This window comes from Telmatherina bonti, assembly GCF_933228915.1.
Source record: "Telmatherina bonti genome assembly, chromosome: 19".
In the NCBI taxonomy this organism is placed as follows: Eukaryota; Metazoa; Chordata; class Actinopteri; order Atheriniformes; family Telmatherinidae; genus Telmatherina; species Telmatherina bonti.
Genome location: NC_136617.1, coordinates 8,648,246 through 8,665,400, shown reverse-complemented (window position 1 = coordinate 8,665,400; position 17,155 = coordinate 8,648,246). Strand labels below are relative to the sequence as shown.

The window sequence follows — 17,155 nt, the reverse complement described above, 5'->3', positions numbered from 1 at the left end:
AAGAACGGGATATTTTACCAGATGTTGCTTATAGCCAACCAGGTTTGCAGAACCTACCTGTGGAGTGACTCCCAGCAATATTTTTACATTAATGATGCATCATGTGACTTTTTATCCAGAAGATCCCTTGAAGTTGGACTCATGTTTGTCTTCTGAACATCCGCTGCTTTCTTCTTCTTCTGCTCTGACATGCAGCAACGCCACAAGCTCCACAACAAGAATCTTTCTGATTGGATTATTTTTATGTCTGGATTTCTGAGATTGTTTCCATCCCTTCTTAGTCTTTTACCGACGGCCTGAAGCTCAGTTTGCGTGATCGCTCAGCAGCCTCCACAGCTGCCACTTGACTAGAAATGCTCGCTTCGCCTCGGGCTGCAGCTCTACCTGGCTCTACCTTTATTATATTGTGTTTTACTTTGTTATTGTTTATGGATTCCAGTTAACCTGTTAGCTATAATCTGCCATGTTTACATCTGTTGCTTATAGATGTTAATGAATACTTTCCTGTCAAATAAACTAATAAATACCAAAACATTTCAAGACTTTTAAAAAAGCTTAAAATGCGTTGTTCCTGTTCTTTTAGGTGAAGAATAACCAAGCCTTGTTCAAGGTTTATATGTAAGCACTTAGATGAATATATAAATATGTGTCTCCTGAAAGAATGTCTGCATTCATAAATGCAGAAAAACATCAGCAGCCTTGTTGGAAAAGAACTGTTTCCACCTGATGGCACCTTTTAGAGAAACGAGTGAAGATGAGAAAATAAAAGTGAATAAAATGAGTTGAAGTGTTAAAGAATGGAAAAGTAGACGTGGAATAAATAAATGAAGAGTAAAATCGATGCTTGATATGACTGATGCTTTTTATCTTTTCATTTAATTAAGTGTGTATTCTTTAAATTTGCACAAACGGGCAAAAAATGAGCCTTGTGTTTGTGTGTGTGTGTTTGTGTGTGTGTGTTTTGAGGGGTTCTCTGATATTAAATCAGCAGATTAGACTGAAGTTCACTGACCAACCTTTCGCAAAGAACATGAAGAATTGCTGAATATTTGAAGAGGACGTTTTAGTCAGATGTCATCATGATGTGTGTGTGTGTGTGTGTGTGTGTGTGTGTGTCAGATGGAGCATGGCATGTGTGGCATGAACGATGTTGGACTTGATGCTTTGACACAGACCGTAAAGCACAGAGGTGGAAGTGTGAAGATGTCAGGCTGCGTGAGTGTTGGTGGGGGGGCGACACAACGTGACTTCATCCTGCCTGCCTGAAGAAACACCAACATGTCAACTTGAGAGCAAACTCCGTCCTGCAGGTTTTAGATGTTTTCTGTCTCCAACACATCTGATTCCAATCCAACGGATCCAACGTCTTGTTAAGGTCTCAACAATGTCCCTTCAGTGTGAGTCAGGAGTGTTGAAGCAGGGAAACATCTAGTAACCTGCAGGATAGCAGGGTGGGAGCGTCGCAGAGGAGATGCTTTACAAACCAGAGCCCAGTGCTGTTGTGAGGATTTCAGCCTGCTTTGGACCAAAGTGGTGGCAGACAGTCTCGAGGTCCAGCTCCTCCATTTTCTCCCTGCTGGAGGTAAAGATGAAGCCACGCTTCCGGGTTCTCCGTGAGTCAGCCTCCGTCTCGTCTGCAGCCACAAACAACCAAGCAATCCTGTTTGTGACGCCAAAGTTAGTTAGTAAAGCTTTTTTTATTGCCAGAATCATGTTGCTGTGGAGCGAAAAGGAGGCACAGTTTTTCCATTTACGTTCAATAATCCATCTTTAGATCATTCTTTATCGGGGCAACACAGTCCATGCAGCAAAGAAAGGCTTGAACCTTCAACAAAAACAGCAAATGAATGGCAAAAGTGAAATATTTGAATCTGAACAGTGAATTTTGATGCTTTTGATTGATAGAAATGTGCAATTTCCAGATAATTTGACATGTAAGTGATGCTGGAGGACGTTGTATTCGCTCCTTTCGTAGAGACGGGCTGACACTGTGCAGAAGCTCCAGCTTTAGACGTTCAAATGCATTAAATTTGTCCAATTTTATCATTTGACAGCTGCTGGCAATCTCCCAGATAAAAGCTGACAACTGACATCATGACAGCCTGACAGAAAAAAAGAAAAAGCTGAAAACAAAACAGCTGTGCTTCATTGCCTTTTATTAGTATGTGATTTGGATGTTAATGTGGATGAGTGAGCCTCCTGTTTACACTGCATGGCTGTCTACATGGGGAAGCGCAGCATAAACAGGCAAATGCCACAAGCCTCTAAATGTCAATTAAGTGTGATTCATCTCTCTGGAGCTTGGGAAGGAAAGCAGAGTGTGGCCATTCATTTAACCGCCTCCCCTCTTTGACTTTCCATTACGCTCAGCTGATGCTCCAGCATGGAACAGCAGAATAAGTGGCAAATTGTGGGATCATTGGGGTTGCAAGCATATAATAGAAAGAACTGAATAGATGAGGCTCATCGTGGTGCATTGACACTAATTTCCCCAACAGCACGACATGCACATGTTTAATACGCAGCCAGAAGACGGCTCTGGGATTCAACTGGAAACACACTCTGCTACTGGGAGTTGTCTTCACAGCAGCATGTATGTCTGTCAGATCTACATAGATATATAACAGAAAGGCAAGCTGGTCCGTCACCCACCCACCCACCAGGTCTCCTGGATGGGGTGGGGTGGTTGGGGTCCTCCACCAGAGTCCTGGTCCTCTTCAGTCTCTGAGCTGATCGTAGGATTCGTCTCTTCTGGACGGAGATGTCTGATGTTTCTTCACGCTGTTGAAACCACTTCTCCAGCGTGGGGGACACGGCCCCCCATCGCTCCGATGACCGCCGGTACTCTGGGGGACACGGCCCCCCAGCGCTCCGATGACCGCCGGTACTCTGGGGGACACGGCCCCCCAGCGCTCCGATGACCGCCGGTACTCTGGGGGACACGGCCCCCCAGCGCTCCGATGACCGCCGGTACTCTGGGGGACACGGCCCCCCAGCGCTCCGATGACCGCCGGTACTCTGGGGGACACGGCCCCCCAGCGCTCCGATGACCGCCGGTACTCTGGGGGACACGGCCCCCCATCGCTCCGATGACCGCCGGTACTCTGGGGGACACGGCCCCCCAGCGCTCCGATGACCGCCGGTACTCTGGGGGAAACGGCCCCCCAGCGCTCCGATGACCACCGGTACTCTGGGGGACACGGCCCCCCAGCGCTCCGATGACCACCGGTACTCTGGGGGACACGGCCCCCCATCGCTCCGATGACCGCCGGTACTCTGGGGGACACGGCCCCCCAGCGCTCCGATGACCACCGGTACTCTGGGGGACACGGCCCCCCAGCGCTCCGATGACCGCCGGTACTCTGGGGGACACGGCCCCCCAGCGCTCCGATGACCACCGGTACTCTGGGGGACACGGCCCCCCATCGCTCCGATGACCACCGGTACTCTGGGGGACACGGCCCCCCATCGCTCCGATGACCGCCGGTACTCTGGGGGACACGGCCCCCCAGCGCTCCGATGACCACCGGTACTCTGGGGGACACGGCCCCCCAGCGCTCCGATGACCGCCGGTACTCTGGGGGACACGGCCAGATCTGGCTGGGTCTGGTTGGGTCTGGCAGGGTCTGGCTGGGTCTGGTTGGGTCTGGTTGGGTCTGGCAGGGTCTGGCTGGGTCTGGTTGGGTCTGGCAGGGTCTGGCTGGGTCTGGTTGGGTCTGGCAGTGTCTGGCTGGGTCTGGTTGGCTCTGGTTGGGTCTGGCAGTGTCTGGTTGGGTCTGGTTGGGTCTGGTTGCCTCTGGTTGGGTCTGGCAGTGTCTGGCTGGGTCTGGTTGGGTCTGGTTGGGTCTGGCAGGGTCTGGCTGGGTCTGGTTGGGTCTGGCAGGGTCTGGCTGGGTCTGGTTGGGTCTGGCAGTGTCTGGCTGGGTCTGGTTGGCTCTGGTTGGGTCTGGCAGTGTCTGGTTGGGTCTGGTTGGGTCTGGTTGCCTCTGGTTGGGTCTGGCAGTGTCTGGCTGGGTCTGGTTGGCTCTGGGTCTGGTTGGGTCTGGCTGGGTCTGGCAGTGTCTGGCTGGGTCTGGTTGCCTCTGGTTGGGTCTGGCAGGGTCTGGTTGGGTCTGGCAGTGTCTGGCTGGGTCTGGTTGGGTCTGGCAGGGTCTGGCTGGGTCTGGCTGGGTCTGGTTGGGTCTGGTTGGGTCTGGCTGGGTCTGGCTGGGTCTGGCAGGGTCTGGTTGGGTCTGGCTGGGTCTGGCAGTGTCTGGCTGGGTCTGGTTGCCTCTGGTTGGGTCTGGCAGGGTCTGGTTGGGTCTGGCAGTGTCTGGCTGGGTCTGGTTGGGTCTGGCAGGGTCTGGCTGGGTCTGGTTGGGTCTGGCAGTGTCTGGCTGGGTCTGGTTGGGTCTGGTTGGCTCTGGTTGGGTCTGGCAGTGTCTGGCTGGGTCTGGTTGGCTCTGGTTGGCTCTGGTTGGGTCTGGCAGTGTCTGGTTGGGTCTGGCTGGGTCTGGCTGGTCTGCCTCTGGTCTTACAGGACCATATCCCTTCCATTCTCCACTGCCTGGGGAGGATGTACTGTGGCCGAGGTAACAGATGTGTGTACACCATCCTGGCTACTTGGTCATGTTGGTCCATGTTTCCTTCTCCTTCCTTCCTTCCTTCCTGCGATGATGGGAAAAGTTTTCTGGCACTACTAACCATCTGCTCTGGACTAAGGTTGTTCTACTTTTCAGCATTTCCATGACATTACGCTTTAATTTCCCTGGGACAACTTAAACGCTTCTGTTGCAGAAATAAACCATCATTTTCTCCCGGTTGGTTTTGAATTGTATGAGTTGTGTTGCAGAGATGTTAATGAGCAGAAATGACTTCTGTGCCGTGATGTTCAGATGAAACCTTGCAAAGAACTGAAGCTTTGCATCAAACATGTGGAAAAAATGGTTATTTCTGCAGGTTTTCATGCATAGTGAAGCAACCTGCTGGTTAGCTTCAGGTTTACTAGTTAAAATCGGACTTTATATTTATAATATTCGTCCTCTTCTTGAACATTGTTTTATCTGTGCAGCTAAACTGTAAGAAATGCCGATCGCCTCCCCTTTGGCAGGATCAGCGAGTATATCCGACGCTAGTATCGTTATCGGCTGGACTCCACTTGAGGTTGAACTTTTGTGCTAAATCTGAGACGTGAATGTCAGGAAAACATGTCTGTTGGAGCTGCATGTTTACCAGGAACTGAAACGCGAAGCTCCAAGACACACAGAAACAAACCAGCTTGTCTGAATGCAGAACAAAACTTTCTCCTCCTCTTCATCATCTCGTCTTCCTGAGCCAGTCAGCTCGGCGTCCGTTGGGCCCTCTGGAGCCCGACTCTGAGGATATGAATCATCTCTGATATCTCATACTCTCTTACAAGATATGACTTTTTGAGCGTTTTCCAGCTTCTCTGTCTTGTGGTCTTGGTTCCCTCCTCCAGCATACCCCTGTCGCTCCGTTGCCTGCAGGCTCTCTCTGCTTTAGTTGTTCCTTTAGCCCCTTTACTCTCATAAATCCTTTCCAAAGTTTCTCTCTCTGGTATTATTTTATTTTCCTCCGGCTTCTTGTACACTTTCCACATCTCTTCCTTCTCAGTTTGTTTAATCCGACCACGTCCTTCCTCTGTTGCCCACTTCCTCCTCTCCTTCTACACCCCACACACCACAGGACTGGTTTCATTGGCCACTATGGATAACCCAGATGTGTGTATTTTCTGATTAGTGAAATAAGAGTATTGGTGTGTTTTATTTGTGAGAAGAGAAAGGAGGAGGAGGAGGAGGATGTAGTCGGGGAAGAAGCAAACTACTCTTTTTTTCCCTTTGTGGTTACTTTTGTTATTATGACATTATAGAAAAACAATCCTGACCATATGTGCGTGCATGTGCGTGCATGTGCGTGCATGTGAGACGGAAGTGGATGTGTAACCTGTGTGACAGCCGACTACCACCCTCAGGGTGCAGACTTTGGTTCAGTGGCTGATTCAGGCTCGTAAGCTCTGGCATAACAATGAGATGCTGTGATTTCTGCATCAGCTCCGACATACACTAATCCCACACACACACATGCTAAGCATATGACTTTGCACTAAAAATTCATTCTTGCGCGCATTTGTGGTCATGTGGATGCATGCATGCTGTAAATCCACAGCAACCCAGCAGACCCTGCAGCACGCACACACACACACACACACACACACACACACACACACACACACACACACACACACACACACACACACACACACACACACACAAACACCGGTGGACACGCCATTCTTTTGTTGGTGCGACTGTGTTTTACAGCTGATTTGCAGGCTAAATCCCGGCCAGCCCATTCACCTCCACGCAGCCGCATGTAACTTATTGTCCTAATCAATCCCTCGCACACTAAGAGGCTTTTTCAGGGAACCACCCGGGGCTAGCTAGCGGTTAGCGAGTGCTTATCCCCTTTTCTTGTGGGGAGAGTAAGAGGCTGCCTCCCTACGAGAATTTTATCTGTCCATGCACAGAGGCAGAGCAGAGAGGAAAGCAAGCGAGGGGGAGGTAGAGGAGAGAAGACCTTGGTCAGAGTTGATCTGGGGTCAGCGGTGAGTTCATGGCACGGGCCGTGGATTGCTGCATGAGTCATCAGTTAAAGGGGTGGAGCAAATGGAGGAAGAAAGGATTAAAACTAAACAAGGTTAAAGAGACTAAAATGAGCAACAAAAGGTTTGAAGCCGAGGCTCATTTATGGCGACATGATTTGATCTGAAGCCACAAACAATCAAAGACTCTTTAAAAAATGTCACTTTTAGCCTGGTGCGATTGTTTTTTTGGATGCTGCCAAACACACTGAGCTGCTGGATTGGGACCAGATTGCATTATGAAAGGATTACAAGTTCTGCGTTTTTTTTTTTCTGCTCTCTCTGATCCTCGCTTTTTGTTTTCCTTTCTTCCCCAGTTTGAACCGTTTTCTTTCTCCCACTCATGATTACAAGCATTACAAGTTCATTAAAGTCTGTTAATCTTCACAATACAGCATGTGAGATTTGTTTGTTGCACACATTTCCATCTTCAGCGCATCCTGCCACGAGCCAGGGACGAGTCCCGTCAGCTTTAACGGACTCTGTTGGCACGGCGCCGGAACCGCACCGCACAAGGCAGTTTTAAACATGATTCAACATTACTTTTGGAAACATGTTGTTTTGCAAAAGTGCTTTTACAAGCAACTGTCAGAAGGATAAAATGAATTTTCTGCCACATCGTGTTTCGTCTGTCAAATCCGTCTGTATTCCAATCGAGGCTTGGATCTGAAAGCGTGTAGATCCTTGACAGAATGGTAGCAGCATGGAGCTCATGTTATACAAGAAAGTGGGTGTCACAGCAGTGTGGTGACACTTTCATTTACAAAAGCATAAGAGGAGAAAGAACACATGGAAAGGCTACTGCACAGTGGAGGCAGTCAAATGCACAATAGGAGATGAATTTTAGGAAAATTAAAGCTGAGTATTTTGGGAAAGCAGGTGCTGCACGGTGCTGAGATTCTGCATGGCTCTGACCCAAAGCCTTTCATCTCTGTTACGGTTTGAGCAGCTCCTCTGGTTTGCTTTCAGTAGAGCTGCGTTAACGGCTACAGGTGCCGTCTACTGAACTCTAAACGGATAAAAGGAGCTGCAACCTGAGCGGCTGTGGCGTTCCTGGAAGCTCGACCCCTAGTGACGGCTCCCTGCAGATGTTCTTTCTTGTAATGAGAAGGGCTGTAATCAGAAAGAGCTGGCTGAGACTCTGCCTGAGGCTTCTTAGCACAGTTTTGTTCTTCCTCTTTAATGATTCTTGGTGGAAAAAACTAAACAAGGTGAAGAGAAAATATTAATCGCAGTCAGTTTATTTAACAACACCTGATTATGACAATGTTGGTTTTTTTTATGCCAGCATGTTCACTTCTGCTTTCTTGGATGATTGCATAACTTCCTCTCCTCCTTGTCTCCTTTTGTTGCTACAGGTATCGTTGCTCAGAAAGTGCGAGTCGAGGAGAAGCTGGAGGCGTATCCCACAGAGTCGGTTAATCTGCGCTGCCAATTTGTCGATGGAGGAGGGACCAAGCTCACACAGGTTGGCAGATAAGAGCCTTTTTCTGCTCCGAATGGGAAATGGTGTGGTGCAGATTGCGGGCTTGTTTGGAGATTGATCAGATTCTTCTGCAAAATGTTTGAAAGTTTTAGAATAAGAAATGAAAACAGTGAAAACAGAAGCAGATTGAGGCTTTTCTAAGACTTCAGCCCTCCAGGAGAGCAGCAGTTTGGGGCTTTTTGTGGAAACTTGAGCAGCAACCGAAGCACAATAAGCCTGATGAAAAGTGACCACATCATCACAAGGAGAGACATTGAATAGTAGCGCTTTCATGCTCCATGACTGGGAACACAGTCTTTGTGTCATGTCACCAGTTTTGATGTTTATGCCAGAAACTAGAATAATACACTGTAAAAAAATTAGAAGCGACTTTTTTAAATGAAGCAAATAAAATGAAAACATTTGACAACATATTCAGAATGGAAAGTTTTATTAAAGTAACTAAAAGAAAGATTAAATTCCTCATTTTATACAAAAGCAATCCTCTAAATAATGTGTGTGTGTGGATTTCTTGTAGCGTCTGATCCGAGATAACAGCAAGTGGCATTTACCGTCTCTCCTCATCAGCTAATCCTGCAGGTTGTTTTTTATTGGTTTTAGGTCAATAAATGATCAGCTAACCATTTAGTGGATATGCTGATGTATGGATCTCATTTTATCCCCTGTTTGGAGCTCTCAGGCTGAACCTCCTTGGTTTCCTTTCCATAAAAGCTCTGAAAACACGGAACCATCCCAGGATAACGTGGCTTATCATGCTTTGTTAAAACTTGCTAAATGAAACCTCAGCTTGAGTGCATGCTGTCAGAAAAGTGAAAAAAAGGGAAACTGAGACAGGTATTTTTAACACAAGCACATTTTTTCCTTGAAAGGTGATGCCGTAAAGAAATGTGAAAGTACTGCAGTACGCCAGATTCAGACTTGTCTAAAACCTCCACAGTTTCATTCACATTTCTTCAACAAAATAAAACCTTGTATAATTAACTGATACATAAAACCCCATGAATTAACTCAGAAGAGTGAATTTATCAGCCGCATCTTGCAAATTTAAAATCCTCCATCTTAGTAGAGCAGAGGCCGGGCAAAGCCCAGCGGTGTTAAGGAAAGCATGAGAAAAACAAGAGCAACAACGGGGTAAAAGGAACTCAAACAAATCAACTCTTATTTGACATTTCTTTCACAATATTTATATGATGAATAAAAAAAAAAACCACACACACCTCCCTGTTTGTATATCACAGTTTAATCAGGGAAAACAGATGCTTCCTGCAGCCCAGGAGCCAAGACATCTTTTTCCTACAGTAAGGTCTGGAGATCTTCACCAGAATTCGGCATATAGAGTACGTGCTACTGGTACGTTCACAGCAGCGTAGTCTCGGAGACAGTTTGATAGGGCCGAATCCCACAGCGTTAGCTTTAGCATCACACAGCTAGACCTGATCGCTAGGGGGCGATATTCTCTGGGGAACAACTGACCAAAGAGAAAGAAAATCCTCATCATCAATTGGCCAGGACCAAACATGAGTCGTTCACCGCAAGTAACAACAAAGCTAAATTAAATTTATTGGGCATTTTGTTAGTTTTTAAACTGGTTTTCACATGAATCTGTTCTGCTCTTAGAGCAGCAGGAGAGGCAGCGAGCTTTCTGGGATGTTACATGCAACGTCACTTCCTCTTGGGTGGACTACATCAGTGTTTTTCAACCACTGTGCCATGAGAGGTCATCAGGTGTGCCCTGAGAAATCACCTGATTTCACCTAATTGGTCAAAAGAGCAGCTCTGTGTTCATCCAAACAGGCCCCAGTGAAAGACAATAAAATTCCTTCTTGTGTTTATCTGATTTCTATTCAAGAGGCTTTGACAAGATGGACTTTATATTAATTATATGACCTTTTTTTTTTTTAAAAAAAAACCAAAACATTTTGGTTTGTGGTGTGCCTTGTGATTTTTCAGGGGAAAAAAAAGTGTCTTGGCTCAGAAAGGGTTGAAAAACACTGGACTAGATGATCCGTTTGCTGTCAAACTGCAAGCAAACTTCAACAGGTTTCACTTGCAAGTGAACCAAGATTGCAGGATTCCACATCGGAGTCTGAACGTGAATTCACTCTGCTCGAAACTAGCCTTGTTCTCTGAGGGTTTGTTGAACCAAACCAGTGTAAAACTGCTCTTCACTGCCAAATGTTTACAGTGGAAATGGAGAGTATTCCACATAGAAAGTGTAGCAGTTTGTTCTGATATTATTATCCACTCTTTCAACACTCTTTGTTCTGTTATTGGCTGATGGCGAGACACGTCTACTACCCAGGAGCAACATCATGTCTTCCTCTATGGTCCTTTTAAGGTGTTCCTTATTTCAAAATCAGATGCTCTAATAAAGCCGATGCTAAACTTTTAGAGCTCAGAGGATTCTTACTTCACACATGGTATTTTCAGTCCATTCAAAGATACCGTTGTAAAAATGGTGGGACAATTACGGCAGCTAAAAGAAAAATATGGGTCTGCACACCAGCGGTATCTCCAAATATGTTTATTAAGACAACAGAAAAGTGATGATTTATGCCACGGCCTTACCTCAAACGTCTAGCAGCTGCCATGTATGAGGACTCTCAGTAAGTTAGTGGGTCTTCTAAGAGAATAAAACCAGTAATTAATTTAGTAAAGTGATTATATACCAATAGAAAAACAGTTTTTAATTATATATTCATTTTGTTTTTATTGACTTTCGATTTTTTTTTGCAGAAATCTGTAAATAAGTTCTGAATCTCTGTCGTCCACCTGTTTTGTAAAGCAGTTTTGTATGTATGAAGATTAGACTGATGATTGTTGACTGATTAATCAACACTGAAAGGACGTTTCAGGGATGGATGGAATATTTAGCTGGTGGCTTCGTAACCTCTGCCATCACTGCCAATCACACACAGACACGCACAACTCCACAAACAAATCAATGTAATGTCATCGCATCACACATCTGTCCAATCTTTTAACTTTAAAACCTTCAATTTGCATTAAAACCAGGCGTCAACACCCCAGCGAGCAAACATAACAGCCTGTTTCTGCTCAGTTACAACACACACATGGACACTGCAACACTAAACAACAAAAGTTCTGCAGTCCTGTTGATCCACATCTATAAAATTGGCAAATTATCAGTGTGGTCACCACATATTTCGTATTGTGTATTGTGTTCGGCATTTAAGATAAATGGAGGGAAAACAGGCGCAGGACTCATTAGCATATTAATACATGCAGTCCTTTAAACTCTATTCCTCAACCTGCAATTCCACACATGGTATTTAAACCAGCTCAGCATGCTTAGTCATTTATTCTTAAATAAATGACGAAGCTAAATGCTGGGAAAGACAGGCAGGCTGATAAACATTCCAGAATTTAGCTGCAGTGATGAAAGAGTTTAATGCCACCAACCATTTATCTTCATCAGGCTGGTTCTTGATGCCCCACACAACACTGTGGGCGTTAACTCAGCAGCAGTGTGGGCTCGGTGAGTGCACACAAAGGGTGAACTGTGTGGCTTTGTGTTGCAGAAGCATGGAAACATGGGGATTTTTCATGCTTTCTGTGCTATAATAGACCACACTGACAGACTGTGTGTCTTTGAAGATGCTTGCTGTCGTTGTTGCATTCAGAAAAGCGAGAACAAAAGACGAACTCAGATCTTACCTACTCTCGCTTCTCCTCTCTGAGTGAGACAGAAAATTGAGTTGTCAGTTTTGGGAAGTTTCGTAGCTGGACACATCGGTAATTACGCAGCTTATTTTGAAGCAGACTGATTATCGCAGCCTCCCAGAAATGACATCAACACACACACACACACACACACACACACACATTTTGCACTGATCACACTGCCTGTTTCCAAAGTAAACAACGTGTCCAAGGCAGAAAGTTTCATCTGTTAATTAGCTGTTATTACCAAGCCGTCTCTGCTTTCTGCAAACTGCCAGATACCTGTTTCTGCTACTGCTAAAGAAAGATCACTTACAAAACCATTTAATAAATTATTCACCCACTATCACCCAGCATGACATTTAACTCCCGACTGCCAAACACATCTGCTGACAGTGGCTGGCAGCCATGTTGTTGAAGGAGCTAAGCTACTGGGACTGCTTGGCCCAGGAGAAGGTTGACGCGCCACTTCGCCGTACACTGTCTTATCTATCGTTGATTTTCCATTTAGATTCTTTCATTGCAGGTTTAGTCGTATTTATCCCTTGATGGTGCATAATTGTGGCCAACAAACAGTGTCAACTTGCACCCTTGTGGTCAAAAACCCTTCGCCCTTTCGAGTCAAACATCTGTTTACCCAGTGGCGTCTTACCCTTACACACACGTTACCTGCCCAGGTAACATACAGCGCCTCATAACAGCAACAAGTTGAATAACAGGTAAACAATTGGCTTCTTTACATACAGTTTCTGAGCCATTTTGTGTCACTTTCTGTGAAACATTTTGCTCCAAACCCTGTTGAACACAGTCTGATGTGTGTCTACTTCCCCCTAATAGATACACTATAATAACCTTGACATATCTTTGACATGGAGGATTCTTCACACCCTCTCCACAACACAGCCAAGAAACAACAAAGTGTGTTCAGTGAGAGGCTTCTTCAGGTCCGATGTAAGACTGAAAGATCATTCCTGCCAGCAGCCTCCGGAACAAGACCTCCTCAAATGAATTATTATTATATACTACAATATTGAATTTCCCTTTGGGGATTAATAAAGTATTTTTCATTCATTCAAATCACATGGGTTGCTACATTTTGTCAAGAGCCAAAAATAGACCTCATATAAAAAAACAACATTTTTTCCCTTATTTTTCATAGGTTGTGCTTAAAAGGGTAAACAGCTGTTATAGCTTCTGTGTAATCACTTTACTAAAACAAAGGTAATATTTTTATGCTCTTGAAACAACAATTTATATCTACTTGCAGCAGTTTTACATAGATGGAACCTGCATAACTGTGCCAACATTTTTACTACGGTGTCTCTGATAGGACAAACGATGCCATGTGTCTAAAGAGAACCCTCTCAGCTTTAAAACTGCAGAACCATTGCTAGGTGCTGGAACAGCTAATGCTTTAAAAGGCATGCAGACAAAGAGAGGACACATGTATACATTTCTAAAATAGTAACACCCAGTAAAGTCATCTACTTGCAGATGAACAGAAGTTTATGTCTGGAAGAATTTTGTCCACCGACAGCCACCATCCATTCACAGTTTTGCTCAAATTAATTTCTATACCCATCTTTACCACTAGATGTCACTATGTTGTTATAAACGGCACCTTTAAAGCAAAAAATATCCAAAATAAACTAAAGGCAATAATAAGCAGTGATTTGTCAGTTCAGTAGTTATGATAAGAAATAACAGACGTTCTTTTTTATTTTGCATTTTATTGTATGAAATAATGTCCGCAACTGCTTCTAAAAGGGTTTTTCTCGCTATCCAACCTTCTGTTGATGTAATGAATAAAAATAGGTTCTTTAAAATATCAACATGACAACTGTTTATGGAAAAGCTGCTTTAAAAATTTAATTTGTCTGATTTATCTGTTGTCAACACGTCACATGACCTGAACTGCATCTGTGCTTGAGGAGCAAAGCAGAGTCAGTCTGTGTTCCTGTTCACACATCTACAACTCCGCTTTACACTTCATTCAGAAGACTTTAAGATTTTTGACATTAGGTGTGCTGGGATTATGATTATATTTATGATCACATATCACATGCATGATGCATATGGTGGGAACAGCAGCTCTGGGATGCAGGATTTAATAGATGCATATATTTTTTGAGCTCAACTCACCTTTATTGAACGCTGTCCTGACAGGACATGGGGGTCATGGCATGCACCCAGAATGGGACGCTAACTTTGCCAGCTTAAGGAGCTCCTAAAAAGCTTCTTGCAGGGTGACTCATAATGTTTTTTCCCACAATCAGCACGTGAAGCGAGCTCCTCTGAGCTTCTGCTCCTCCTTTGCCTCAAAGTGTCATCCATTTAATAGATGTTGGCTAAATGTGTATTGAGCCATATCGCCTCCCCTTCCTGGTCTGCCACTTCCGCCAGTATTGGCTGTCAATTAGAAAACAGCAGAGAAAACTAAAATCAATCTGGTATAACATCACAGTATTCTCCCGCGGGGCAGAGTCTCATACAACCAAAGAACGTATTGATAGTTTTCACAAATCAGAAATCTGGCAGAGAAAAGCATGAAAAGGACTTTGATGGAGAGTGTGAATGAAGCAAATCTTAGATTCAGTCTTTTAAGATTTTTATCAGAAATTCTTGACATTTTGTTGGTTTATTTATTCACTTGTTTACATGCTTTTATTAATTTAAGTTACAGATTTAAAACATTTCTATAAATATTCAGATAAATGTGAAACATGAGTAATGTGCAACATTTTGTAAATACTGCAGAGTAAATCAGTTATCTTGCATTAAAGTACTGCAGGTCCCTAATTAATGGATAAATAAACCCACCAACAGTGAATGCAACAAACATGTTTGTCTTTTAAATTGCAGAAATGCAACAAGGATTTATGTTCTTTCCACAGATGATGTAAAATAATTCAATAAATAGTCAGAATCTGAAGTAATGCAAATGTGTCAATACAATCCTGGATGAAAAACAACACGACAAATTATTTTTTTTTATGTTTAATTGTCATATTTACTTTTTAAAAAAGAAGTTGAATAAATACAGAAGCAGTGTGTGAAAAATGATTCAGCCGGTTCCTCTGGCAGGAAAAAGTTCAGTAAATCAGACTGATTCATTGTGCAGAACTTCATCGGCTGATGGATCTATAGGAGTCAGGCATGTTGGAGCAGGGAAACACTGAAAACCTGCTGGACTGCGTGATTTCAATGCTGAATATTCAGTCAAAGCTTTTAGAAAATCTGCCATGAAAGCTGTTAGCGGTTCAGGAACTTTGTTCCGTTTGGCACGAACGTCAAACTCAGACCTTCTAAATCACTGATTTTCCTTCACACAGTGAAAAGTTTCTCTCTGCATGGAAGAACATGAACTTAAAAACTTGTTTTTACTGACTGAAAACTCTTCTTTTCAGGTGTCCTGGATATTGGAACATGTCGAAGGCCAAAGGGACAACATCGCTGTGTTCCATCCACTTTACGGGGAGAGTTTCCCAGAGTCGTCAGTCAAGGGTCGAGTTCAGTTTATCCACAAATCTCTGCAAAACCCGTCCATAACCATCAGCAACCTGAGAATGTCCGATGCCGGCCGCTACACCTGCGAGTACGCCACATACCCGACTGGAAATGAACAAGGCACGACCACTCTTGTCATGCTGGGTGAGTTGGGGACGTGTCCACGTAACACAATGCAAACTACCACTACTTGATCAGAGTAGATATGACCGAGTCCTTTTCTGCTCCACATGTGAGGCGTCGATGCGCTGAAAGCTTCAGTCATTTTGTTTCCCTGGGAAAAAAAAAAAAAAAAAAAAAAAAGTCCCTTGAAGCTGGCTTTTAAAACCAGCTCTGCTAACTGTTCAGCCTTCGCCGGCGCCTTCCCAGCCATCTGCTTATCTATAAAACAAGTTCCCAACGGGCCTCAAGTCTTAGAAGAAGTCATTTAAAGCATTGGCAAGAATTCTCAGGGTGTCTCCTTGTTAGATGTGGCATGAAAAACAAAACCGATCCTCCACTTGGATGTGGCTCGGCACGTTTCAGCCCTTCTGTGAAGACAGAACAGTTCATTTAGATAAACGTGGGGAAGGGGTTGGATCAGAGAGCCGTATGCAGAGCGAGATAAACTGGAGGTGTGTATTCCACAAGTCACTGCTTTTGTCAACCTTTACGTGTGTCTAAGTACTAGTTGAGTAAGTCTGTTTATTACAACCATGTTTTAAACAAAATGTTAAATTAAAAATGTACTAAGAATTTATTCACAACTGCTTAGTCAAGTTAAGGGACTCCTGCTTCCCTATGATCTTAACTGGACGAATTGGTTAAGAATAAATGACATTTTCTGTGTTTATTTTGTGCTATAATTGAATAACATAAGTATCCTGTGGTTAAAAGAGGATTTATTTCTCTTACTTCCACCACAGCTGCATGTTTCATGGGTTTATTGTGTATAAACACTAAACAGAAGCACATTAGGCTTTGTTAACATATATTTCAGACAATATGTTTGGAAACACTTGGAAGAAACATTGCAGATTAGCTATATTGCTTCTTTGGTTTCAGTGTAAAAATCATTCAGAAAAAAGATGGAAATTAATAAGATAAAGAAAGAAAACGGAAACGTGAAAGATTCAGAAAGAAGATGAAAATAAAAATCTCTGGAGCAAGGCAGAGTGTAAGAATGTCTTTATTTAAGTTGACATGTCCTTAATGGCCTGTTAAAAAAGCCCATGCATAGTGGCAAGTGCCTTCTTCAGGGCATTACGCCCAGAGCATTTAACAATCCATTTAGGATATGTCAGCTCACATAAAGCCATTTCTACTTGCAAAACGCCTTAGTTTAACACCCCTACCCCATCCTTACTCTGACTATATATAGAGTATGACAATATTTGAACACAGTAAAGTATTTGTATTTTCCTTTAGAGGACCTGATGGTCATTACTGTACTTTACTGTTTCCCTGATCAGATTTAGCAGTAGTTTATTTGCCTGTCATGCCGACACGTTGCTATTTCTGTGCATGAGCACACCGCCCGGACCCACCTCTGCTCCAACCGCGGTGACATTTCTGAATACTTAATCATTTCCCTTTAATTGGTGTCAGGTCTGCTTTGGCGAAGTGACTGACTTAATTACTTGTTGAGGCTCTAAACTGTCATAAACAAAAGCTGGGAATTAACATAATGTCAGAATAGCTTTCTCTTCCAGGAATCGGACCATGCAGCCGCATGGAAATAGGCCTGAAAGGGACGGGAAACAATCTTTCTTTTCGACCTTAATTATTTTCCGTTTACTAACTTTCTTCTAAGTTCAACTTCAGCATCCTTAGATAAATGGAGATGTCAACATTATTTC

The 17,155-nt window shown here is 44.0% G+C and overlaps 1 protein-coding gene across 1 annotated transcript in view; it reads left to right on the top strand.

The window, feature by feature from the left end:
* The window catches only part of pvrl2l (PVR cell adhesion molecule related 2 like), a gene marked incomplete at its 3' end in the record, with an annotated part of 240,613 nt that overhangs the window by 151,443 nt on the left and 72,015 nt on the right, over window positions 1-17,155 (top strand). The window contains exons 2-3 of the mRNA XM_079259111.1: window positions 7,999-8,108; window positions 15,218-15,461. Coding sequence (XP_079115237.1) covers window positions 7,999-8,108; window positions 15,218-15,461 — 354 coding nt within the window. The remainder of the gene's footprint in view (window positions 1-7,998; window positions 8,109-15,217; window positions 15,462-17,155) is intronic.